This window comes from Hyperolius riggenbachi, chromosome 4 (assembly GCF_040937935.1).
Source record: "Hyperolius riggenbachi isolate aHypRig1 chromosome 4, aHypRig1.pri, whole genome shotgun sequence".
Lineage (NCBI taxonomy): Eukaryota > Metazoa > Chordata > Amphibia > Anura > Hyperoliidae > Hyperolius > Hyperolius riggenbachi.
The window spans coordinates 460143878-460171714 of record NC_090649.1 but is presented as its reverse complement, the minus strand read 5'-3'; the positions used below and the strand labels follow the sequence as shown (position 1 = coordinate 460171714).

At 45.4% G+C, this 27837-nt stretch overlaps 1 protein-coding gene across 1 annotated transcript in view; it reads right to left on the bottom strand.

Annotated features, from left to right (window-relative positions):
• ITPKB (inositol-trisphosphate 3-kinase B) overlaps positions 1 to 27837 on the bottom strand; it is a 141228-nt gene that overhangs the window by 17225 nt on the left and 96166 nt on the right. Inside the window, exons 5-7 of the mRNA XM_068232814.1 lie at positions 22962 to 23166; positions 3329 to 3430; positions 1249 to 1320 (exon numbers count right to left, since the gene is read on the bottom strand). Of these exons, the coding sequence (XP_068088915.1) occupies positions 1249 to 1320; positions 3329 to 3430; positions 22962 to 23166 (379 nt within the window). The remainder of the gene's footprint in view (positions 1 to 1248; positions 1321 to 3328; positions 3431 to 22961; positions 23167 to 27837) is intronic.

The window sequence follows — 27837 nt, the reverse complement described above, 5'->3', positions numbered from 1 at the left end:
CTGCAGACCGGGGAGCGTTCATCTTCTCATCCTCATAAATAAACAAGAGAGAATTCTAATATTCATCAGCTTAGACAATATTTGTTAGGGATTGGTTGCTAGGAGAGCAGATGCAGCTTCTCAAGATTAGCAGTTCCTGTATTTTAAGAGGATGAGGTCATTGCATTACACAAAAGATGCTAAAATAGTTTCTTTCCCCTCTTTCTGAACAGCAGTAAATGGAAGTACGTGCACAACCAAGCTGCCAATCAGCAACAGAGATATTTGATCATTTTGATGGATACCCCTGATGCCTTCCACTTTCCACTAAAAGGACTGACAATACTTATTCCGCTGTGTGTTTAGTCTGCTGTATATGTATGTGATTTTTGAGCATGAGTGTGTGTGTATACTTGTGTGAATGTTGGTGGGGTGTGTGCCTAAGCATGTATGCAATATGTATGCAATATGTGTGTATTTGTGTGTGTCCAGGTGCTTTTGTGAATATTTGTGTGTGTGTAAAAGATGTTGTCATGGGTGCAGAAGATGGTAGAATGTTGCAATAGATAGAGAAGTTGGAGGATGTTGTCATAGATGCAGAAGACGGAGGATGTTGCCATGGGTGCAGAAGATGGGGATGTTGTCATAGATGGAGAATATGGGGATGTTGTCATGGATGCAGACGATGGGGATATTGTCATGGATGCAGAAGATGGGGGATGGATACAGAACTTGGGAGATAGTGTCACAGATATAGAATATGGGAGATGTGACAAAGGCAGAAGATGGAAGATGTTTTCATGGATGCAGACTTTCATGGATGCAGAAGATGGGGGATGTTGTCATGGATACAGAACATGGGAGATGTCACAGATACAGAATATGGGAGATGTGACAGGCACAAGATGGGGATGTTGTCATGGATACAGAACATGGGAGATGTTGTGACAGGTGCAGAAAATTGGAGATGTTGTCATGGATACAGAACATGGGAGATGTTGTGGCAAGTGCAGAAGATAGATGTTGTCATGGATACAGAACATGGGAGATGCTGTCATGGATACAGAAGATGAGGGATGTGACAGGTGCAGAAGATAGATGTTGTCATGGATACAGAAGATGGGAGACGTGACAGGTGCAGAAGATGGAGAATGCCAGTGAAGTCATCAGATGGCACAACGAACACAAATTATTACTTTGGTCATAAAGTCTTCATGTCTGTTCCTACCCTAAAACAAACACAGACTACTGATAACATCTGACACTCACCTCATGAGCTCTAAAGAAGGGCGATTGCTGCAGAGTTCTCTGTATGTCCTCCAGGCGACTCAAGTACAGCTTCTGCAAATCCAAATCAAGGTCTTGGTTAGTCAACTCCATAAACTGTATTTTGGGCACATCCGATATCTACATGTCAGACGCCCCAGCAGAGCCCCCACTCACATCAACCCAACATGCAAAGAGTCTGTGTTGGACTTTCTAGTGCTCATTAGTGGATGGCATAGATTGATATGGCTGTAAGGGATAGGGCTTGGAGCAGTACTACAGAATACAAAGATAGCTCATGGTACCCAGAACCCAGAAGAGTAAGGAAGTAAAAGAGACCAACAAGCCCTCTTACTAAACAGCAACACAGAATATTATTTTGCCTTTTTTAGGGCTGGTTCCCACTTGGCGATTTTTCAGTGCTTTGCTGATCGCCGGTGATCAGCAAAGCGCTGCTACTAATGTATCCCTATGGATACATTCACACTGCAGCATATGCGATTTCAATCAATCGCAAACAAGCTGCATTCAGGGGCGATTGCACTGTGATTCTTGTTCTATTGAACGGGAATCACAAGCGCAAATTGTGCAGAATCGTGAGGTTTTGCCTGCAAATTGCTATCATGGGCAAGCGGCGCTCCAAGCGCCGAGTGTGAACTAGCCCTCTTGAAACAGAATATATTTGCAATAAATCAACTTTAAGGCCTAGTGCACACCAGAGCGGTTCGGCAGTGTTTTGCGATCCGCTTGCGGCTGCAGATACGCTTGGGTAATGTATTTCAATGGGCTGGTGCACACCAGAGCGGGAGGCGTTTTGCTGAAACGCATACTCCCGGGCTGCTGCAGATTTTGGATTGCGGAGGCGTTTCTACCTCCAATGTAAAGTATAGGAAAATCGCAAACCGCTCTGAAAAACGGCAGTTCAGAGCGGTTTTGCAGGCGTTTTTGTTACAGAAGCTGTTCATTAACAGCTTTACTGTAACAATATATGAAATCTACTACACCAAAAACGCTTCCCAAAAATGCAAAATGCTAGGTGAAATGCTACAGAAAAATAAGAAAAAGCGTTTTAAAATCTGCTAGCATTTTGCGGATCTGCTAGCGGTTTTTGGTGTGCACCAGGCCTAAGTGAGAAACTGATGTTTCCTATGAGGTATTACTGCCAAATATGTGAATAGTCTCTTTATGCCCAATCCAAAATCTTCATTTAATGTCTTTAAAGGACCTCTGTCACAAAAATCGTAAAATTTAAAATATCTGTAAACATACACAATTAAGAAGTACACTTCTTCCAGAGTAAAATGAGCCATAAATTACTTTTCTTCTATGTGGCTGTCACTTACAGTAGGTAGTAGAAATCAGACAGAACCGACAGGTTTTGGACTAGCCCTTCTCCTCATTGGGGGTTCACAGGGATTTCTTTATTTGCAAAAGCACTCAGTAAGTGGCAGTTGCACTGTCCAACTGCCTAGAAAGTGTACAGTGAACAGGGAGCCTGGCCAGCATCTTTGTATAAATCTTTTTCAGGGAGTGTCTTTGTAAAGAATAAAGGCTATGCTGAGAATCCCCTATGGAGAGATGGACTAGCCCAAAACCTGTCGGTAATGTCTGATTTCTACTACCTACTGTAAGTGACAGCAACATAGGAGATATGTAATTTATGGCTCATTTACTCAGGAAGAAACTAAACTTCTTATTTGTACGTGTTTTAAATTTTAAGATTTGTGTGACAGTTCCTTTTTAAAAGGTGTGAGACCTATGGAAGCTGACACATTTATTTCCTTTTAAACAATACCAGATGCCTGGCAGTGCTGCTGATCTTTGTGGTCAGTAGAGTCTAAATCACACACCTTTAACAAGCAAGCAGCAAATGTAGTCAGAAGTGTCATAGACACCTGATCTGCATGCTTGTTCAGGGTCTATGGCTTAAAGTAATATAGGATCAGCAGGACAGCCAGGCAATCTGCTTTGTTTAACAGGAAACAAACATGTCAGCCTCCACCATACCCATCTCACCTTGGGTTCCCCATAAAACTGATGTCCGGGTTCTGCAGAATAGGTGAGGCATCATTCTAATTCTTACCAAAATCTTGGTGTTTTTCTGTGTAAACTCCCGGAAGGCCTCCTTAACCTGTTCTGGAGTTTTGGTCTTCTTGAAGTCCCTGTTCACAGTGCCGTCTTCTTTCTGGAAGCAACATATCACACAACATGCAAGTTTTAGAGAGCCAGTAAGTTACTGTACAAACAAAACATGAATCGTGTGCACAGTTATCTAACTACGATTCAGCAATATTGTACCCGAGGTGACATGTGACATGATGAGATAGACATGGGTATATACAGTGCCTAGCACACAAATAACTATGCTGTGTTCCTTTTTTTCTTTCTCTACCTGAAAGAGTTAAAGTGGCTGACTCAGTCCTGACTCAGACAGGAAGTGACTAAAGTGTGACCCTTACTGACAAGAAATTCCAACTATAAAACACTTTCCTAGCAAAAAATGGCTTCTGAGAGCAGGAAAGAGATAAAAAGGGTCAATAGTTCATAGATTTTAGCTCTGGCAAAAGTCAATGAATGTGTCATTGAGCAAAAAAAATAAAACAGTTAAAACTTAAAAAGTAGATTTAAACATAAAATAAAACTGTGGAATATCTTAAAAAGTCATTTTTAGGAGAAGGAAGATAGATACAGTGGAGGAAATAAATTATTTGACCCCTCACTGATTTTGTAAGTTTGTCCAATGACAAAGAAATGAAAAGTCTCAGAACAGTATCATTTCAATGGTAGGTTTATTTTAACAGTGGCAGATAGCACATCAAAAGGAAAATCGAAAACATAACCTTAAATAAAAGATAGTAACTGATTTGCATTTCATTGAGTGAAATAAGTTTTTGAACCCTCTAACAATAAAAGACTTAATACTTAGTGGAAAAACCCTTGTTTGCAAGCACAGAGGTCAAACGTTTCTTGTAATTGATGACCAAGTTTGCACACATTTTAGGAGGAATGTTGGTCCACTCCTCTTTGCAGATCATCTCTAAATCCCTAAGGTTTCGAGGCTGTCTCTGTGCAACTCTGAGCTTGAGCTCCCTCCATAGGTTTTCTATTGGATTAAGGTCCGGAGACTGACTAGGCCACTCTATGACCTTAATGTGCTTCTTCTTGAGCCACTCCTTTGTTGCCTTTGCTGTATGTTTTGGGTCATTGTCGTGCTGGAACACCCATCCACGACCCATTTTCAGTTTCCTGGCAGAGGGAAGGAGGTTGTCGTTCAGGATTTCACGATACATGGCTCCGTCCATTTTCCCGTTAATGCGATTAAGTTGTCCTGTGCCCTTAGCAGAAAAACACCCCCAAAGCAAAATGTTTCCACCCCCATGCTTGACGGTGGGGATGGTGTTTTGGGGGTCATAGGCAGCATTTTTCTTCCTCCAAACACAGCGAGTTGAGTTAATGCCAAAGAGCTCTATTTTGGTCTCATCAGACCACAGCACCTTCTTCCAGTCACTCACAGAATCATTCAGGTGTTCATTGGCAAACTTCAGACGGGCCTGCACATGTGCCTTCTTGAGCAGGGGGACCTTGCGAGCCCTGCAGGATTTTAATCCATTGCGGTGTAATGTGTTTCCAATGGTTTTCTTGGTGACTGTGGTCCCTGCTAATTTGAGGTCATTCACTAACTCCTCCCGTGTAGTTCTAGGATGCTTTTTCACCTTTCTCAGAACCATTGACACCCCACGAGGTGAGATCTTGCGTGGAGCCCCACAGCGAGGTCGATTGATGGTCATTTTGTGCTCCTTCCATTTTCGAACAATCGCACCAACAGTTGTCACCTTCTCTCCCAGCTTCTTGCTAATGGTTTTGTAGCCCATTCCAGCCTTGTGCAGGTCTACAATTTTGTCTCTGACATCCTTGGACAGCTCTTTGGTCTTTCCCATGTTGGAGAGTTTGGAGTCTGCTTGATTGATTGATTCTGTGGACAGGTGTCTTTTATACAGGTGACTAGTTAAGACAGGTGTCCTTAATGAGGGTGACTAATTGAGTAGAAGTGTCTAACCACTCTACGGGAGCCAGAACTCTTAATGGTTGGTAGGGGTTCAAAAACTTATTTCACTCAATGAAATGCAAATCAGTTGCTATCTTTTATTTAAGGTTATTTTTTCGATTTTCCTTTTGATGTGCTATCTGCCACTGTTAAAATAAACCTACCATTGAAATGATACTGTTCTGAGACTTTTCATTTCTTTGTCATTGGACAAACTTACAAAATCAGTGAGGGGTCAAATAATTATTTCCTCCACTGTATAATCATTTATTTCATTTGTTTATTTTCTCCTCGGGTGTCCTTTAACCCCTTTGCCATTCCAATTACTGCGGCAAGGGGGCAGCGCAGCACTTTTTTTTTAATTTCTTAAAATCATGTAGCTAGCCTAGCGCTAGCTACATGATAGCCGCTGACAAGCGGCATCCCCCTACCTACACCGATCGCCATGGCGATGGGGCGGGATGACGTCACCGGCGTCATGGACGTCAGAGGGAATCCCGATCCACCCCTCAGCGCTGCCTGGCACTGATTGGGCAGGCTGCGCAAGGGGTCGGGGGGGGGGGGGGGGGGGCGTGACGGGTAGCGCCAAATCGGCGGCGAGCAACCTATGCACGCAGCTAGCAAAGTGCTAGCTGCGTGTACTTAAAAAAAAAGGTGAAAAAAAGCTCAGCTCGGAATAACCGGCAAGGAGGTTAATGAAGGGCTCTCAGGTTGCGTTTCTCCATAGCCTGAAAGAAACCCGAGGTGAAAGGTATATGAAGGCTGCCATATTAATTTACTTTTAAACAATACCAGTTGCCTGGCAGCCGTGCTGATATTTCTGGCTGCAGTAGTGTCTGAATCACACACATGAAACAAGCACGGAGCTATTCTTGTCAGATTTTTGTCCCAAACTTCTGATCTGCATGCTTGTTCAAGGTCTATGGCTAAGGCCAGTTTCACACTGCCAACCAGCGTTAGCATTGCAGTGTGACACCATGATCGCATTGCAACAACAGCCTTCAGGGACTTCCTCCGCGTCAATACGCGGTAATCCCCTAAGCAGGAAGTGGGTCTCTCTAGTGCTCACTTCCTGTGGCCAAAGAAACGAATTGCGTGGATGTGAATTGTGCTCGTGTGAAAGGAGCCTCAAGGTAGAGGATCAACAGGACAGCCAGGCAATGTGCATTGTTTAAAAGAAGTTACATATGTCAATCTCCATTTTCCTCTCACCTTGGGTTCCCTTTAATTTAGGGCTTTCAGGTTTGTGTTTCTCCATAACTTTAAGGGGAACCCGAGGTAACAGAGATATGGAGACCATATTTATTTCTTTATAATAAATTCAAGTTGCCTGGCATCCTGTGTTTCTAATACTTTTATCCATAAACCCTGAACAAGCATGCAGATCAGACTTCGACTCAAGTCTGACTGGGTTAGCTGCATGCTTGTTTCAGGGTTGCGACTTGGACACTACTGATGCCAGAAGATCAACAAGACTGCCAGGCAACCGGGATTGTTTAAAAGGAAATAAATATGTCAGCCTCCAATATCGATCTCCCCTTTAAAGTGGTCGTCTCCACAAGACTAGAATGTAACTTTTGATGGAAGGCAAACTGTTAAAACCTCCTGCGTTTCTTCCCCCATGATGACATAAAGGCGAGACAGCCAGGGCCGGATTTACCATAAGGCACTGTAGGCACATGCCTACAGGCGCATGATGATGGAGAGGCGGCCCACTCCCCTGCCTGAGTGCCTAACTTCCTCCCTTCTTCCCTATGCAGAGTCCTGATGAGATAGTAAATAAGAGATTGCTCAACCTGCTCTCGGCATTGAACTGATGAGATCTCCCTTCAGCCAGGGGCACCTCTAGCTACTCATATTGAGGTTCCTTGAGCTACTTAAAGAGGAGCTGTCAGCCATACTATCTCAGGAAAAAAAACAAATATATAAGTAGATAAATACTTGCTCTACTTACATAACATGTATTGCACTGTCCACATTATGATTCCTGTGAATTTTATAAAGGAAAAGTAGAGAATCCTATTCTAGACAGTTTCCATATTTACTGTGGCTATTTTGAAGCCAGTCGTGATGTAATATACGCCCATAGTCTCCTCTGCCTGATTTGCTCGCCTTTCACTATAGAAAGTGCATTGTTTCAGCCTGAGAAATTTTAGCCAATCAGAGAGGAACAGAGGTGGTGGGAGGGGAAAACAGGAGGGAAAGAGGCTTCAGCCAATCAGGCTGCATTAGTTAAGTCTGAGGGGAAGTAGAGAAGCAAAAAAAGACAACCCAGCATGCCCTGCAACTTCTCTTTTGTGTACCAAATTTTCTGTGTACCAAATAAGAGTCATGTAAACTGGGGAGTGATAATTTATCAACAAGAAAAGTAATAGTGATTTTAACTTTTGGATTGCCTGATTAGCATCCTTATTACTTGTTTACCAGATAAAAACAAAGAATTGATTTTAGATTTTATGCCTTTAATACTTGGGGGCAACTCTAGCTATTTAATGTTGAGGGTACATCTGGCTACCTAATACTAAGGGGCACCTGTAGCTACCTATGATGGGCAAGGGAAGTAAGGGAGAAGTGACATCGGGGCCAGTCAGTACAATTGTGGCGTGATTCAGCAGGGGTATGTAGGTTCCTAGAGGGCAAAGTCTAAGGTGCCAGGACATCTGTGCCTATAGGCTCCTCTGAGATAAATCCAGGCCTGGGGGCAGCACATGTCCTGATTCCTGAATGGTATTTTCATGTAATCTAAGTTAGAGCTGATGTTTTTTTGTTCCTAACGATTGTTTCCTGATACACAGATTATTCTTGGTTTATGTTTAGATGCCAGGAAAAGTGATTGAAATTCCGCCCGTGTTTACATGTTTACCGTTGTGGTCCAGCACCCCCAGGCCTTGGCCGGAAGCAAAGGAGTTTGTGGCTTTTGTGTCAGTTTGTTTGTTAAGGGCGGAGACGCTGCACAAAGACCTGGCAGGGTGATGGAATCTTACATTTATTCCTCAGAAAAACAACTTCTGTGACCTTAGCCTAGAACAAGAACAGTTATGCAAGATATTTGCCTGCTCCGTCAACCCTGATCTCAATTCACTGTTAGAAAAGTATGTTTTTCTGTTGCCTACGTAAAACAGAAAGAATTTGCCAATTATCGCTTCCACCTGCTCAACAGGAAACGTCCATGATGCTTCAGGGCAGTGGGCGGGGTCATGCAAATAATTTTGTCTTGTCCTTACCAGCGTACCTACAGAACCACTGGTTCACAGAACACTGGCAGATTTAAAGTGGCAACAACTCAGCATGCTTCCCCCCCCCAAAAGGCAGTACAGACTTCTGTTTCAGGCAAAAATGGGCTACATTCCATCCGAGGTATGCACAGTAATATGCCAGTTAATTGTCAACATGGCTGTATAGTGTACTGGTTGAGGTCTCTACCTCTGACACAGGAGACCAGGGTTCAAATGTTGGCTCTTCCTTGAGATAAACATATGTCTGTACAGTGCAAAACATATTAATAACCTGGCTGTTTTACTTGTTTTATGTTGCTGCCTGAAAAAAGTTAATTTCTATTATTATTATTTAGTATTTTATAGAGCGCCTACATCTTCCGCAGCGCTGTATAAAGTATATTGTCTCGTCACTAACTGTCCCTCGGAGGAGCTCACAATCTAGTCCCTACTAGGCATGGAAGTGACAGCTTCTGTCTTGTGGGAAAATAGTAAACATCACTGATAAGCAAATTGCAGCCATAAAAGTTTCCCTGGCAGAATAAAACGTCTGAGAACAGAAGGAGATAGAAATGTATTCATTTAGGGACACTTAATAGGCTGCCACTAAGCAGAGGCGACAAAACATTCATTCTACTTTGCAAATGTTGAAATATATTTTTTATTATTATTTCTTTTCACCTCAAGTTCAATTTAACATTGCTACTGCCTATAGAGCGCACCCTAGTGGCTGCATCTCTGGCGCTTTGAGTCCGCCAGGAGAAAATTGCAATATAAATGTTCTGTGTCTTGTCTAGTTAATTGTCAACATGGGCGGACAAGCGCTGGGTAGAGATGTCGGCGAACGTTCCCGAACCGTTCGCCGGCGAACTCCTCACTTGTACTACTTCTGGGTCGCTATGACCCGGAGTGGTACGGCTGCGCTGGCCCGGCAGTGCGCGTCCTGTTGCTGGGCACTTTTGCACATGTGAGTGACGTCATGAGTGACATCACGCTCATGCGCAGAGAGTGCCTGGCAACAGGAGCGCGATCAAAGATGCGCACCGCCGGGCCAGCGCAGCCGTACTACTCCGGGTCATAGCGACCCGGAAGTAGTACTGCCCCCATAGAGATTCGCCTGCGAACAGTTCGGGCCATCTCTAGCGCCGGGACAGACGGACTGCAGTAATTATATACAGGTAAGAAGAGTACATCCCAGATAGAGCATAAGCATAGGTAGACAGTAAAGGGATACGGTACCTGTATGCTAGTGGGAAAGTACAGTTAATACATTTCCCCACGATTGCCACAAGAGCCTATTGCTTTATACACTGTATACAAAATCAAATATCTCTTCCAACTTTCCCATGCCTGTCCCTGTGGGCTGCTCACATCCTTATCTATTATGGCAAGAAAGCTGTAGATCACATATCAGTGATCCATTCTTCACACTGCTCTCTGTATCTCACTTCCTACAGGAGTATGTGCCCAGGAAGAAGGAGGGGAATTGCCAAGAACAGGAAGTGACATGCAGAAAGCAATGATCAGACATGGCTACAGATCACAGATATGTGAGAAAAGCTTTCACACAAGAGTTTGGAGTCCTTGTTCAGTGTTACAAGATGCTGTAGGGTGGTGGTGGTGTGTGTGTGTGAGTGAGTAAAGAAAAAATGCATGAAATCTATTCAACCGCCGCTGTGTATGCATTAGTACGCCGCCCAGTGAGTTGGACACAGGGTGAGCCGAACCACGGCTCACCCTGCTGCCGCTGAAATACCGGGCACCGTTAAATACTATTCCCCCTCTGAGACGCAGCAACTTGAAGTGAGAAGAAATTCAGGGTCTGGCTATCACCCCCACATTTTAAAGGACAACTGAAGTGAGAAGAAAATGGAGGTTGCCATAATTGTTTCCTTTTAACCTCCTCAGCGGTATGGACGAATATATCCGTCCATCACCGCCGGAGGTCGCCGCTCAGGCCCTGCTGGGCCGATTTTTACAAAATAAAAAGCAGCACACGCAGCCGGCACTTTGCCAGCCGCGTGTGCTGCCTGATCGCCGCCGCAGAAAGAGGGTCCCCCCAGCCGCCCGAGCCCTGCGCAGCCGGGACAAAAGTTCCGGCCAGCGCTAAGGGCTGGATCGGAGGCGGCTGACGTCAGTAACGTCGGCTGACGTCCATGACGTCACTCCGCTCGTCGCTATGGCGACAATGTAAGCAAAACAAGGAAGGCTGCTCATTGCGGCCTTCCTTGTTTATTCTGGGCGCCGGAGGCGATCGGAAGAACGCCTCCGGAGCGCCCTCTAGTGGGCTTTCATGCAGCCAACTTTCAGTTGGCTGCATGAAACAGTTTTTTTTTTATTTAAAAAAAAACCCTCCCGCAGCCTCCCTGGCGATCTTAATAGAACGCCAGGGAGGTTAAACAATACCAGTTGCCTGGCAGCCCTGCTGGTCTACTTTGCTGCAGTAGTGCCTGAATCACACCAGAAACAAGCATGAAGCTAATCTTATCAGATCTGACAATAATGTCAGATACAACCAGGGGCGTAGGAATAGGGATAGCAGGCATAGCAGTTGCTATGGGGCCCCAGGCCACTAGGGGGCCCCATCCTGGTAGCAGGAAACATTTTTTTATTATAAATTTAGTTTATTAACAGAGCAGGAAGAAAGCACCCTCCACCTTCCCCAAAGCCCCCTTTCCCAATGATCCTGGCTAAAATCTTGAAGCAGCAGCAGGCAGGTGAGAGGGGACTATTTTCTCATCAGTCTGCTGTGAATAGATGCCTCCCTGGCTGGCCCGACAATGAATTTGTAGTTCCGTCCAGGGAGGAGGAGCTGCTGGTGGTGGTGTGCAGGGAGGATTCCCTGATGCTGCTGCTGTGCAGAGTGAGAAGACAGCCTGTGTGTGACATACAGTTCCTAGGAGTGAGTGCAACCTTGTTGTTCCATGTGAGTGGAGAGAGCAGAGCTGCTGATGCTGCTTCTTTGGCTACTAATTACACTGTCTGCAAGTAGAGAGTGTAGAGGGGGTTGCAATGCTAACTTCTATTAGAAAAGATTAGAAAGGGGACAAAACTTGTAACCTGATCAGAGGTGTATTTGCTCACAGATCTGACACTTGGCTGTAGCCCACCAGAAAAGAGTTCCCCATACACAATGCTGCATGTGGTGAGGAACAGCTCTTTCAGCTGAGGGACATGTATATTCACTTTCCATCAGACTGCACTTCTCACATTTTCCTTCATTTGACCATTACTAGCTGCTCAGTGCAAATTATCTGCCCAGCATGCATGTACAAGCTCTGTTTGTACTGTTTCCACTGCGTACATTTGTGACAGTTTTCCACAATTGCATGTAGACAATCTTCTGCAGCACATTACAGAGTACATAGTCATGTCACTGACTGTCCTTAGAGGAGCTCACAATCTAATCCTACCATTGTCATAGTCTAACTTCCTACCATATTATCATTATGTATTTATATGGTACTGACATCTCCTGTAGCACTTTACAGAGTACATAGTCATGTCACTGACTGTCTTTAGAGGAGCTCACAATCTAATCTTACCATAGTCATAGTCTAATGTCCTACCATATTATTATTATGTATTTACATAGCCCTGACATCTCCTGCAGCACTTTACAGAGTACATAGTCATGTCACTGACTGTCCTCAGAGGAGCTCACAATCTAATCCTACCATAGTTGGAGTCCAATGCCCTACCATATTATTATTATTATTTATTTTTAAAGCACTTACATCTTCTGCAGCACTGTACAGAGTACATAGCCATGTCCCTGACTGTCCTCAGCGGAGCTCACAATATAATCTTACCATAGTCATAGTCTAATGTCCTACCATGTTATTATTATGTATTTATTTAGCACTGACATCTCCTGCAGAACTTTACAGAGTATATAGTCATGTCTCTGACTGTCCTCAGAGGAGCTCACAATCTAATCTTACCATAGCCATAGTCTAATGTCCAACCATATTATTATTATGTATTTATATAGCTCTGACAACTTCTGCAGCACTTTACAGAGTACATAGTCATGTCACTGCCTGTCCTCAGAGGAGCTCACACTCTAATCCTACCATAGTCACAGCCTAATGCCCTACCATATAATTATTATGTATTTACATAGCACTGACATCTTCTGCAGCACATACAGTGGGTTGCAAAAGTATTCGGCCCCCTTGAAGTTTTGTCACATTACTACCACAAACATGCATCAATTTTATTGGAATTCCACGTGAAAGACCAATACAAAGTGGTGTACATGTGAGAAGTGGATCAAAAATCATACATCATTCCAAATTTTTTACAAATAAATAACTGCAAAGTGGGGTGTGCGTAATTATTCAGCCCCCTGAGTCAATACTTTGTAGAACCACCTTTTGCTGCAATTACAGCTGTCAGTCTTTAGGGTATGTCTCTACCAGCTTTGCACATCTAGAGACTGCAATCCTTGCCCATTCTTCTTGGCAAAACAGCTCCAGCTCAGTCAGATTAGATGGACAGCTTTTGTGAACAGCAGTCTTCAGATCTAGCCACAGATTCTCGATTAGATTTAGATCAGCACTTTGACTGGGCCATTCTAACACATACCGTAGATATGTTTTGTTTTAAACCATTCCATTGTTGCCCTGGATTTATGTTTAGGGTCGTTGTCCTGCTGGAAGGTGAACCTCCGCCCCAGTCTCAAGTCTTTTGCAGACTCCTAGAGCTTTTCTTCCAAGAAGGCCCTGTATTTGGCTCCATCCATCTCCCCATCAACTCTGACTAGCTTCCCTGTCCCTGCTGAAGAGATGCACCCCCCGAGCATGATGCTGCCACCACTATATTTGTCAGTGGTGTGTTCAGAGTGATGTGCAGTGTTAGTTTTCCGCCACACATAGCGTTTTGCATTTTGGCCAAAAAGTTCTATTTTGGTCTCATCTGACCAGAGCACCTTCTTCCACATGGTTGCTGTGTCCCCCACATGGCTTGTGGCAAACTGCAAACGGGACTTCTTATGCTTTCTGTTAACAATGCCTTTCTTCTTGCCACTCTTCCATAAAGGCCAACTTTGTACAGTGCATGACTAATAGTTGTCCTATGGACAGAGTCTCCCACCTGAGCTGTAGATCTCTGCAGCTCGTCCAGAGTCACCATGGGCCTCTTGACTGCATTTCTGAACAGCACTCTCCTTGTTCGGCCTGTGAGTTTAGGTGGACGGCCTTGTCTTGGTAGGTTTACAGTTGTGCCATACTCCTTCCATTTCTGAATGATCGCTTGAACAGTGCTCCGTAGGATGTTCAAGGCTTTGGAAATCTTTTTGTAGCCTAAGCCTGCTTTAAATTTCTCAATAACTTTATCCCTGACCTGTCTGGTGTGTTCTTTGGACTTCACGGTGTTGTTGCTCCCAATATTCTCTTAGACAACCTCTGAGGCCTGGTAAAAAAAAATTGCTATGGGGCCCAGTGAGTTGTAGCTACGCCCCTGGATACAGCTGATCTGCTGCATGCATGTTAGGGGTCTATGGCTAATTGTATTAGATGCAGAGGATCAGCGGGATAGCCAGGCATCAGGTGTTATTTAAGAGTAAATAAATAGGGCAGCCTACATATCCCTCTCGCTTCAGTTGTCCTTTAAAATCCCACTGCACGGCCATAGCTGAGCATGCAGCTGAGTTACCCTTAAAGGGAACCTTAACTGAGAGGGATATGGATGTTTCCTTTTATACAATACCAGTTGCCTGGCTGATCTCTTTGGCTGCAGTAGTGGCTGAATCACACACCTGAAACAGGCATGCAGCTAATGCAGTCTGACTTCAGTCAGAGCACCTGATCTGCATGCTTGTTGAGGGGCTGTGGATAAAAGTATTAGAAACACAGGATTAACGGGAGAGTCAGGCAACTGGTATTATTTTAATAGGAAAAATCCCTATCCTTCTCAGTTTAGGTTCCCTTTAAACAGTAATGACACAGCAATCTGAGACATAAAAGACTGTTTGGTGCGGAGATTTGTGGACGGGTACATCCAGCGAAGCACAAAGCTTTTTCCTCTTCCACTTAACAAGAGACAGCTTAATAGCGGCACAACAAAGGAAAAAAATGACAATTCCTCAGGAAGAATTCAAACCTTTTTATCAGCAGCCAGTAAACAAGACTTCAAACAGATTGTCCCCCTTTACCGTACAATTATCTCTGACACAAGTGACATGTGTTTCCCGCTCTGACAAACACAGCTATTATCTCTAAAGAGACTCTGTCACGAATATTAATTTGTAATAACATTACATGAATATCAATGCTTACAGGGATCTAACACAGACGGTTTACCAGCTGCAGACTGCTTTCAGTGCTGTTATTTAATTGCATTGTTTTTCTGCTCTACTACAGCTCCTGTGTCAGGCTGGAAAGACCCCAATATGGCTGACTGTGGTACTGCCCGATCCCAGTGCTTCTAACTGTATATCTTACTATCATTAATAATACCTACCTAACATTCATGTACAGCAGCCCCTCCCATTCCATGTGCAGCCCCCTCTGCCATGTGTATCATCCATGTACAGCACCCCCTCCCATTCCATGTGCAGCCCCCTCTTCCATGTGTAACATCCACGTACAGCAGCCCCTTCCCATTCCATGTGCAGACCCCTCTTCCATGTGTAACATCCAAGTACAGCAGCCCCCTCCCATTCCATGTGCAGCCCCCTCTTCCATGTGTAACATCCATGTACAGCAGCCCCCTCCCATTTCATGTGCAGCCCCCTCTTCCAAGTGTAACATCCATGTACAGCAACCCCCTCTTCCATGTCTAACATCCCTGTACAGCAGCCCCTCCCATTCCATGTGCAGCCCCCTCCTCCAAGTGTAACATCCATGTACAGCAGCCCCCTCCAATTCCATGTGCAACCCCCTCTTCCATGTCTAACATCCATGTACAGCAGCCTTCTCCCATTCCATGTGCAGCCCCCTCTTCCATGTCTAACATCCATGTACAGAAGCCTTCTCCCATTCCATGTGCAACCCCCTCTTCCATGTCTAACATCCATGTACAGAAGCCTTCTCCCATTCCATGTGCAGCCCCCTCTTCCATGTGTAACATCCATGTACAGCAGCCTCCTCCTATTTCATGAGCAGCCCCTGCTGCTGTGTGTAACATCCACGTACAGCAGCCCCTCCCATTCCATGAGCAGCCCCTGCTGCTGTGTGTAACATTCATGTACAGCAGCCCCTCCCATTCCATGAGCAGCCCCCGCTGCTGTGTGTAACAGCCATGTACAGCCCTATCTCCCTTGTATAACACTTATCTACAGTAGCCCCTTTCTTTCATGTGTTGCTTCCTATTCGCATCTTTTTCTTTGATGTTCATCCTCCCCATTGGGAAGCAGTTGCCCTAGGTCTAGGCCTGTATGTCCTTTCCAGAAATCCGGCCCTGGTACACAGACAAAATACTTTTAAATGTATGTATATGTGCCAGAATAATGAGCTGCACATATACTGCATGAAGTGAAGCAGGCACTAGTAGAAGCTGTGCTTTGTTTATGTTCTGTCCCTTGTGCTGGCAGTGTACATGTAAAGGTCACTGATGATGTTTTGTGGTTGGCGGCTGCTTCCTGTACAGAGAGGGAGATGGAGAGATAGATGGCAACTTCCTCAAGGCTCCTCTGGTTTTTCCTCATGTCTTAAATGTCAATTAAAAGTCAATAAAAAGTCAGCAAAATACGTCCTGTAAATGTCAGAGTGAGGGATTTTACAGAATTCCCAAATATTTTATGGAAAAATAACATTTTTCTTGGCGTGCTGGCTGAGTGGTTAGCATTGCCTTGCTGCACCGGAGTCCCAGGTGTGGATCCAAGCATGTAGCATCACATAACTCTGACATTGATTCCACACAGAGGAGGGATCCTGGGGAAGCTGGCTGTGCATACGCAGCAGCTAAGAGAAATCACTTCCATCTCAGTAGCAGCTGACAGCTATGCAAAGCAGCTTTCCCAGTAAAGCATAGTGAGTGGTTCAGAGGTAATAACATCACACTGTGGGAGGGGTTTCACCACAGTATCAGCATTATTAGAGGAAAGGTACACATTTTTCATGGTAAAGGGAATATCGGTCACTGATTGGGATGCAGTTCAATCACTGAAGTTCAATCCTAGGTTAAAGTTCATGTTTAAAGGTGCAAAGAATGGAACACCAACTTACTCCAAAACTTAAAGTGTCGGGAAGTAAATGGCTTGCGCTGATCATTATACAAGAACTGTCGGAGCCAAAATTTCCAGAGGAAAATTTACAGTATGTAGGTGCACTTCAATGACAACTGTAGCAAGAGGGTTATGGATGCTTGTTCAGGGTCTATGCCTGAACGTATTAGAGGCAAAGGATCTGCAGGACAGCCAGGCAACTGGTATTGTTTAACCTCTTGAGGACTGCTGTGTTTAACCCCCTAAAGACCAGGCACATTTTCATTAAATTGGCCACTGCAGCTTTAAGGCCAAGCTGCAGGACCGCAAAACACAGCACACAAGTGATTCCTCCCCCCTTTTCTCCCCACCAAGAGAGCTCTCTGTTGGTGGGGTCTGATCGCCCCCCCCCCCCCCCCCCCCAGTGTTTGTTTGTTTATTTTGGTATGTTTATTTGGGTTTTTTTAAAAATAAAAATGGTGTTTTTTTCCTCCCCTTGTATACTCCCCTCCCTCCCTCTCCCCGCCGTCCACTCCCTGTGATCAGCTGTCATAGGCTTCAGCCTATGACAGCCGATCACCTCTGTGCCTCCTGAGGGGACAGCTGTGTCACACGGCTGTCCCCAGTACAGCGCTGCTGCTGATCGCAGCGCTGTACGGGTAATTAGACGGCGATTACGCCGTCTAACAGTCTCCCGAGCGGCAATAGCCGCTCGGAGACTGAAGAGGGGGCGGAGCTCCGCCCTCCGAGAATGAGATGCGCGCACAGCGTGCGCGCGATCTCATTCAAAACAGAGCCCCAGGAATTTTAGTTTTGGGAGTATAATCCTGTGCTGACAGAACATCAGTGGATTATTTCCTTGTCCGCACAACTGATCTGACAATAATTCCGCTGATAAAAAGTTCTTAAAATACTTCCCCTCCAAACACTTTGCTGCAGGAAAAGGGATGACAATGGGGGACACACGGCACATCCTGTATGACCACATTAACAGACGTATTGGTGTATACTTCCTTCCGATACACGACCGCTGATCACGTATGGAACAGACAGCCGGAGGAAGTTATATAACAATGGCCCAGAATGTGACACGTGCAATAGGTATAATAATAGGAAGCACTAAACAGCCATTATTTAACCACTTGAGGACCGCAGTGTTAAACCTCCCTAAAGACCAGGCCATTTTTTGCTAAATAGGCCACTGTAGCTTTAAGGCCAAGCTGCAGCGCCGCACAACACAGCACACAAGTGATTTCCCCCCCTTTCTACCCACCAACACAGCTTTCTGTTGGTGGGGTTAGATCGCCCCCCAGATTTTTGTTAATTTTTTTTATAAATATGTATGTTCTTTTTTTTTTTAAATAAATTCCCTAAATATTTATTATTATTTTTTTCCTAACTTCCTCCCTCCTCCTCCCCCCCCCCCCCAGCCAATGATGGCGATTGGCTGTCATAGGCTTCAGCCTATGAGAGCCGATCGCTCTTCTGTGTCCCAGGGGGACAGCCCTGTCACACGGCTGTCCCCAGTACAGCGCTGCCTTAGATCGCAGTGATGTACTATGTTAATAGACGTTTCGCCGTCTAACAGTCTCCTAGCGGCGATCGACACTGGGAGACTGAAGGCGGAGCTTCGCCATCCAAGTTGGGATGCCAGGTGATGTGCGTGCATCAGCGTTAGGCGGTCCTGGGGCTGCCTCCGTGGCCCCGCCCATGGGCATGACGCGGTCAGCAAGTAGTTAAAGGGAGTCTAAAGCTAAAAAAAAAAAAATACTTACCTGAGGAGAGGGAAGGCTCTGGGTCCTATAGCGCAGAGCTCCCCAACCCTGTCCTCAAGGCCCTCCAACAGTACATGTTTTGCAGGAAACCACAAACATGCACAGCTGAGGTAATTAGTGTCTCAGCAAAGCTGATTAACTACCTCTGTGGATTTCCACAAAACATGCGCTATTGGTGGGCCTTCAGGACAGGGTTGGGGAACACTGCTTTCCCATTCCTCTCGTTCCAGCGCTGGCTCCTCTGTTCAAATCTCCTGCTGCGGGAGGCTTAGGCAGTCTTCGGGAGCCCGAGTGCTCCTGAAGACAGGCGGCTCTGTACTGCGCACACGCGAGTGCCCAAGAGATCATGCTCACGCATGCGCTGTATGGAGCAGCCCGTCTTCCGTAGCACTCGGGCTCCCGAAGACTTTCAAAGCCTACCACAGCGGCAGAGATCAGTCTATGACCCATCGGTCGGAGACTGCTAACAGGGGAGCCGGCGCTGGAACATGGGGACTAGGAGAGGAACAGGAAGCCTTTCCTTTTTTTCCCTTAATTTTCGCTTTCAGACTCACTTAAATTCCGCCTTTTCTCCTGAATTTTTTTCCTAGGAAGTGTTTTTTTTTAAAGAAAAGATGAAAAATTAACTTTTCAGGGTATTGCAATTGAAGAAGTACCAAAAAGTAAGTAGTGAGTATTTTTGCTTGCTGGTGGCTTTAAAAAGAACCAGAGATGAAGCACCATCATGTATTTTACCTTATAAATCAGTGGGAACATGACAGTAAACACCTAATCTGCTCTCTGTTTTATTGTTCTCTGTTTAATCTGACTGTTATCACCTCTGATAAGAATCCCCAACTGAGTACTCAGTCTATCTTTGCTACAGAAAGATTATAGCTGAGTCTGTCTTCTCTGGTGTCTTTTCCAGCCCAAGCCTGCCCCCTTGTGGCTCTGCTATAATGACTCAGCTATAATTATTCCCTGCAAAGCCAGACTGAATGCTCAGTCCTGGATTCTTATCACAGCTGATAACAGACACTTTTAGCAGTGAGGATGGAACAGAGAGAATGGTAAGTGTTTTCTCTAATGTTCTTACTGATATATATGGTAAAATACACAAGGGTGCTTGGTCTCTGGTTCCCTTTAAAGCCATTTTATTGATGAGGTGAGAAAATATCACTCGGGAGAAAAAAAGAGAATCTGTAAGAAAAAAAAGAGCCCCTGGGGAGCACCTCCCTCTACAGAGAGAAAGATGGAGAGATAGTTGGCAGCTTCCCCTTGGGAGGGGGAAGCCCTTTAGGATCCTAATAAGGCTTCCCCCATCCTCCTCTGTCCCTCCGTTACATCTCTGTCAGTCGCTGAAAATCCCCGGGGGCTCCAGGATCATAACAATCCTGTGTGTGCCTCTTTCCTTCAGGCTCAGGCAGAAATAGCTGAGCCTGATTGAATCCGCTCTACTGTACAGGCGCACACGCCACATGCCTGCGTAGTGGAGCAGATCTGATTGGGCTGCAACTGCGCCAGGCTCACACAGGATTGTTTTTTCGGCAGTCTGACAGCGCTGGGACGGAGGATTAGGATCCTGAGGCTTCCCCCTCCCGAGGTGAGTACCGAACCCCCACCCTCCCCCATCCCCCAGGGGAACTTTTGTTTTCTTACAGATTCTCTTTAAAAGAAAAAGAGATTTGAATACAGGCCAGCGACACTGCTGTACTCCACCCCTGCTTTGAATACCATCAGCAATAAAGGTGTCCTGTTTTCCGTAGCATTTGCCTTTTATATACAGCGGAAAGACCTTCCAAAAGAGGTAAGCAAAGCAAGGTGGAAGACACGGAAAGAAAAACAAGTAATAAAATATTTATATTTCTTTAGGTGTTGTGACTGAATGTGACTCACATGACTTCCCTCAAACCTACAGTCCCCTGGCATTCATGTATACAGGCCCAACACTAGGGGGCAGTGGGACTAAAGGTGGCAGGCCCGGATTTACATCACAGCCTGTAGACACAAATGTCCTGGCACCCTAGACTTTGCCCTCCATTAACCTACAAACCCTGTCAAACTGCACACCAAGGGCTGGATTCACTAAAGTGTGATAACTCAAATATCACACCTTTGGCTGCATTCACTAAAGTGTGATAACTCAAATATCACACCTTGGGTTGGATTCACTAAAGTGTGATAACTCAAATATCACCTTGAGCTGGATTCACTAAAGTGTGAAAACTCAAATATCACACCTTGAGCTGGATTCACTAAAGTGTGATAACTCAAATATCACCTTGAGCTGGATTCACTAAAGTGTGATAACTGATATCACGGTCGCACTAGCGTTTTGCGCACATAACGTGCGTAACGGTTTCCACGCGCAAATGCAATTTTTTTGTGTGAAATCGCGGCCGTATTTGTGAAAATTTGCGTTTGCGTGTGTAAAAACACTAGCGCGACCGTGATATCAGTTATCACGGTTTAGTGAATCAAGCCCCTTATCAAAGTTAACACACCTTATCAGAATAGCATAGCGAGCGCTACGAACTTATGCCTGCTAATTGGCAATGGCACTCGTGCTGCCCTGAGCCCCTGCAGGTTCGTAGCGCTCACTACGTTACTCTGATAAGACTTGTTAATGTTGATAAGGTGTGATATCTGAGTTATCACGGTTTAGTGAGTCAAGCCCTAAGAGTGCTGGCTGGCCCAGGTGTCTCCTCTTCCTTACTTCCCTTGCCCATCATAGGTAGCTACAGGTGCCCCTTAGCAGGTAGCCATAGGTACCCTCAGTATTAATTTGACCCCGACTGAAGGTAAAACACATCAGTGGAATGCCTGAGAGCAGGGTGAGTAACCTCTCATTTACACCAGCTCAGGACTCGGCATAGGGAAGGAGGGAGGGAGGCACTCAAGGAGCAGAGTGAGACGCCTTTCTAAATCTTGTGCTAAATCTGGCCCTGAAAGGTGGCCATACACTAAAGCTATGTACCCGCATTGCGATTTTGCAAACTATTTTTCCCACGACCAACGTCTTTGTGCATGATGAGCGATCCTTTCCAGGATTAGGCGAAGGACGCTTTGCTACTTGCGGCGATAGCATCCATCATGGCGCATCAGATCTTTAGGATCCCCAACGACTCCCGCACAAAGTGCCGCGATCGCTTGAACTCTCATTCGCGCCCATCACGGTAGGTACACACCATGCCATTTTTTACTTCAGATCCGATTAGAGTGACTGATCATATCGATATTCAGATTAGCCATCGATCGGATAGAGAAGTTTGCTAGCAAACACACGTATGATTTTTTTTTATTAATTCAGATTCGATTTCTGATCATTTTTCCGTTTGTACATTGATTGATAGTTTAAAATAACGTACACAAGGAACAATAGCCAGTATTTTGATTCATATTTTCCATTATGTCCGATCTGCTTCTAATCGAGAAAGGGAACGATTCTGGTTTTGGGATCGGTCGATGGCAGTCAGTAGGCTGTATATTTTCTTTTACTCGAATGGACATAGAATGTGAAATAAAATTGCATTGCGTAAAGCAGCCTTAGTTGGCTGCTTTACATCAGACAGATCTCGACCATCAGACAGATCTGTCAGATCAACAAAAAAAAAATGCTTAGAGAGAAACTGTAGTGAAAATAATGTAATTAATAACATTCGATTATTTGTTTACAAAATTAATTTATAAATAAGGTAGTCAGTGTTTGCCCATTGTAAAATCTTTCCTCTACCTGATTTACACTCTGAAATTTATCACTGGTGGTGACATCTTTAGTCCTGTCAGGTGCAGGTCTGCGGAATGTTGTTTCACTTAGCATTCTGTAGCCATTACAAAATTTACCTAGTCTCCCGGAATGTTCTGGGAGGATAATTCCGCATAGCTAAACAGCCTAGGCTAAGTATAACTGGGAGGGCGGTGCTACATTCAGTATACAGCAATATATAGATATAGGAAGGGTTTCTGATGCTGAAACTAGGAAAATTCGGAATAATTGACATCGTTTCTCCTATATGTCACCACAGTGCCTCTTTAAAGAGAACCCGAGGTGGGTTTGAAGAATATTATCTGCATACAGAGGCTGGATCTGCCTATACAGCCCAGCCTCTGTTGCTATCCCAAACCCCCCTAAGGTCCCCCTGCACTCTGCAATCCCTCATAAATCACAGCCACGTTGCTGACAAACAGCTTGTCAGAGCTGGCTGTGTTTATCTCTATAGTGTCAGTCTGCTGCTCTCCCCGCCTCCTGCAGAACTCCGGTCCCCGCCTGCATCCCTTCCCTCCCTGCTGATTGGAGGGAAGGGATGGGGGCAGGGACTGGAGCTATGCAGGAGGCGGGGGAGCAGCTGAGACTGACACTACAGATGTAAACACAGCCTCACAGCATGGCTGTGATTTATGAGGGATTGCAGAGTGCAGGGGGACCTTAGTGGGGTTTGGGATAGCAACAGAGGCTGGGCTGTATAGGCAGATTCAGCCTCTTTATGCAGATAACATTCTTTAAACACACCTCGGGTTCTCTTTAAGTACAAGTGTTGGACTGAGCTCTGTACCTTGATGCCCTCGATCCTGAAGCCGAGCGTGGCTGTGGAGCTGATGGTCTCTCGCCAGGTCATGTATCGCGGTTTGGTGACCGCTCGCTGCGAATGTTCCTCTTCAGTCGGGGCGTTGGGGTCCACCTCGATCATCTTGACGTACATGTCCTTCCTCAGGCTGGGCTTCTTACGGGCCTTTGTCAGCTCCTCCTCTAAGTAAGTCCTGTATTAAGCAACACACAAATAAAAAAAAAACACATTAGAATTTTCAGCTCTAGAAGTGAACTAAAACAGCTGATCTTAACATCTGGGATGTACATCAGGCATGCAGCTGGTTACCATAGCAGAACACATCCCATTATTAAAGGGAACCTGAGACAGGGATTCCCTTTTAAAAAAATGATACATACCTGGTGCTTCCTCTAGCCCCCCTCCAGGCTTACTGCCCCCACGCAGCCGTCCTCCTGCGCCATCTGGATCTTCTGCAATTTGCCTTGGAAACTCCTCTGGTCTACGCAGAACGATCCTGGCCACAGGAGCATGATGGGGTAGCGTGCGTGGCCAGACTGCACCTGCGCCAACTAGGACAACCTGGTCACTATGGCTGCAGGCCAAAGTGACACCGCGTATGCATGATGTGCCATAACCTGCGTGCGTCACTAGTAAAGGCACCGTCTGCAGCCTAGTCTCCGGGGAAGGTTCTCACCATCAGCCCCACCCCCAGAAGTGCGGAGTGGGGAAGAGTGGAGGCAAACACAGGGGCATATTTCAACAAAGGTTAAGCATTTGTACGGGCGAAGGGGCCAGTGATTCTTCCTCTGCCCAGGGCCACCATGAGCCTAGAGCCACCCCTGCAGGGATGCAATATTTACCTCATTCAGATGCAGCTCTCCTCTTCTACCACCGAGCAACTGTGGGCTATCAGTCTCTTTGCGCAGGATACCAGGAAAATGTCATATTTATTGGATTTTTTTTTAATAAATCGGTGCTGAACACAATAAGTAAAAGATAGAAAAGAAGAATCCTTTATTCTCGTTAATGGGTATGAAAAAGCTGCAGACACACGAAGAGGCTACAGGGACGTCTCTGAGGCAGATGGGAAAACAGCTCTGAAGGTGTGAAGAACTTAGAAGGCGGGAATGTTTTCTCAGCACGTTTCCTCACAGTTCTCTCCTGAGGAAAAAAAGGAACAGCGTCCCCTTTCTTGTAATTATTTGTATCGAATTCTTAGTGTGAATGTATGCTGCAAAATACAGGCTTCATGTGAGCAGCGCGCTTAGGGGGAAAACAATGTCCACCAACTTGACCAATCAGAATAACTTCCTGTCAGGTTTTATTGGTCCGAATTCAAGCTGCAGAACAATGGGGAAAACAATATCCACTAATTGTACTAATCAGAAAACTTCCTGAAATGTTTATAGGTCCAAGTACAAGCTGCATAGCATTGGGGAAAACAATGTACCACTAATTGGGCCAATCAGAATAACTTCCTGTCAGTTTTTATTGGTCCAAGTTCAAGCTTCTTAACATTTAGGTGATATTTTAATGCAAGGAGAAATTACTTGAATCTCTAATGGTTTTTACTGACAGCAGTATCATATCATTGTACTTTGCGATGTGCTCAGTTTATACTACTCGGGGTCCCATTACAGCTGGTCTCTGTACATACTCCTCAGGGTTAGGAGGGGGACAGGCAGAACAGCGAGGGGGTATTGCCGCAGCGGGCTGCACGGAAACACTGGGCGTACTTTTTCATTGTCCGTTTATTTTGGAGAGCTCTCCTTGTTATTCTGCGAGGTGCTGTTGACAGTGGAAAAAATGTTGCTGGATGTATTTAGCGCATAACAATGAGCTGACTAGAATAATACGAAGAAGGTCAAACACTCAGGAGAGAAACAGGAAGAGCCGGAGCTGTGCGAGGAGGCACAGCTGAGAAGGACACAGCGCAGCACCCTGCAGGGCAAGTTCTCATGTGCTCTCTGTCACACCTGTCACCTGGCGGAGCTCTGCGCCCCACAGCTGTCTGCACATTGCCACAGCTGCCGCCACTCGCTTATTCATGTCACAGGGACTACTGTGGCTGCTTATATCAGAGGAAGGATGGCGTCATGTCAGCAGAGAGGCAGCTCTGTATGCAAATTTAGGCAACTTAAAAATGGACCAATCAACCTGCCACGGCGGGATTCTATTGATTCATTTTCAAGATGCATAACTTTGCATACAGAATTTGCATAATCCTGCATCAACTAAGAATTATTTGCATCTCATTGTCCATCTGTAGTGGTTAGCAGCAGTAGACAAGACAAATAACATTTAGGACCCATTCACACTAGAGCGTTTTGCCGTGATGCCCCGGCGATCGCTAAAAAATCGGCAAGTGTGAATGGTGATTTTTTTTGCATTCAACGCAAAACATCGCCATAGCAAAATGCTAGCAAAAGCACTAGCGTTTTGCGATCAGCATGTGTGAATGGGCCCTGAGGCCTCGTTCACGTCTAAAATCGTAATCGCAAATGCAAGCTTTTTTTTGTGCAGCGTTTTTTTCCCCCCTCCCGGTGCCCCACTACATGCTGCACTTTTGGTAAAAGCGCTTTTCTAAGCGCTTTTCCAGTGCGGTTTTTAAATTCACTCCCTGATGCAAGTCAGGAAGTGAACTCTTTGACCCAGAAAAGAATACATACAATGCATTTATTCTTAAAAACGCGAACGCAATCGATGCACAAAGCGATTTTGTGAGCGTTTGCGTTTTTCCTATGCCTTCCATTGAGGCAAAATCGCCCCACAAATGGTACAGGCACCGCTTTACTGAGCGGATCAGAAACAAACCGCTCATATGTGAACTCTCTCATAGGGAGTTATTACACAAGCGTTTTTAGGGCGATTTTGAAAATCGCCTGCGCTTGAAAAAAGGGCAAAAACGCCCTTTGTGTGAACAAGCCGTCATATTGCACTTTTCTCCTGGCAGTCTAAAACCACTTGAGCTGAAGCCACAAGGACGAGCTCAGTAGGTAGTAGCAGTGTTAAGCTCAACACACACCATACAATCTTGGTTGTACAGATTTACCAAATCTATGTAGTATAAGGGCCAACAGATTGAAAATACCTTGAATGCTTGATTGGATAAGCTCTTATACTACATGAAAGTGGTAAGATTGAACAACCAAGATTGTATGGTGTGTGTTGAGCCTTAGGGAGTCTTGCCCAAGGCCTCCTTACTGAATAGGTGCTGGCTTACTGAACAAAAAGCGCAAAGATTGAACCCAGGTCACCTGTGTGAGAGGCAGAGCATTAAACCATTACACTATCCAGCCATTACTAACCGCAGGTTTCATTCCCAGTCTGGGGTACTCATGGCTTTAGGCCCGGAGTCCACCACAGCATTTTCAGCTGTGCATTGGGATCCCCGCTGATCCCAGAAAGCAACACACTGATGCAAGTCAGGAGGTGAACCCAAACCCACGATTACGATTTGAGCAAAATCAAGGTGCATGAAGCAATCATACCTCCCAACTTTGAGAGATGAGAAAGAGGGACCCTTAAGCCACACCTTTGACACACCCCTAGATATGCCTCCACCACACCCCTAGTCGTGCATATCATAAAGATTTCATAAGAAAAATATGTAGTTTGATCATTCAAACCACACTGGTCCTTTCTATCCTGGTTCATGTTCCTACATTACAACATTTGAAACTAAGAAACATCAATTTGAAGGATAGGACACCCTCAATGGCATTTTTCCCCTTACAGGATTACTTTAATTTTGATCTATTACATTATTTTATTAAGCTTACCAAATACCATTCAATTTTCAATCATCTATAAATTTTAAACGATTGGAAAAAAAAAGCATTTTCGATTTACTCTCTATTTAATTGTTTTTTTGGAATAAACGGGAAACTCGATTGCAATGTGTATGGGTACCTGTAGGGTGCCCCAAATTGGCCCACTGCCCTCATGCCACCCTTGCTCGGCTGTCCTGGGCCCAAACCAGACGTGGACGGCAAGGCCTTCCCACTGAGGCTGGAATCAGACATCAGCCTCTGGAGGATCCATCTGAAAATGGTGCCTGCAAATAATGGCGCATGGTGTTGCCGCTAATCCGTTTGTCGCTTATCGCTATTTAACGTTAAAGCCTTATCGTTATTTAGCGTTAACACACAGAACCCTCTCTGTACCTATCCCTAACCCCTAGACCCTCCCTGGTGGTGCCTAACTCTAACAGCTCCCCTGGTGGTGCCTAACCCTAACCACCCCCCTGGTGGTGCCTAACCCTAACCACCCCCCCTGGTGGTGCCTAACCCTAACCACCCCCCCTGGTGGTGCCTAACCCTAACCCCCCCCCCCCCCCTGGTGGTGCTTAACCCTAACCACCCCTCCTCCCCCCTCACCATTCTGTACTGTAGCATTGACAAAGGGGACCCCACGGGGCCCCGAAACGACTCGTTGGTTGTGGAATGGTGTGTCACGTTTTTTGAATAAACAGGACATGGTACATTAGAGTGTGCGGACCCTCTGGAATTTTTTGTGGATTACAAATATTGGTTCAGCACCTCACTAGTGGTGTGCGACTTCTCTCTCTGTGCACTAACCACCCCCCTGGTGGTGCCTAAGCCTAACCACCCCCCCTGGAGGTGCCTAACCCTAAAACCCCCTTGGTGGTGTCTAACCCTAAATCTCCCCTGGTGGTGTCTAACCCTAAATCTCCCCTGGTGGTGTCTAACCCTAAATCTCCCCTGGTGGTGCCTAACCCTAACCTTGACAGTGTTACATTAAATCCATTCACCATTTTGCAGTTAAATAACTTCTGCAGTTTGGCTTATGTAGGGCGCTATTGATAAATAACGTTACTGTGCACAATAACGTCTGCTGTTTGGCATATGAACGGCACTAT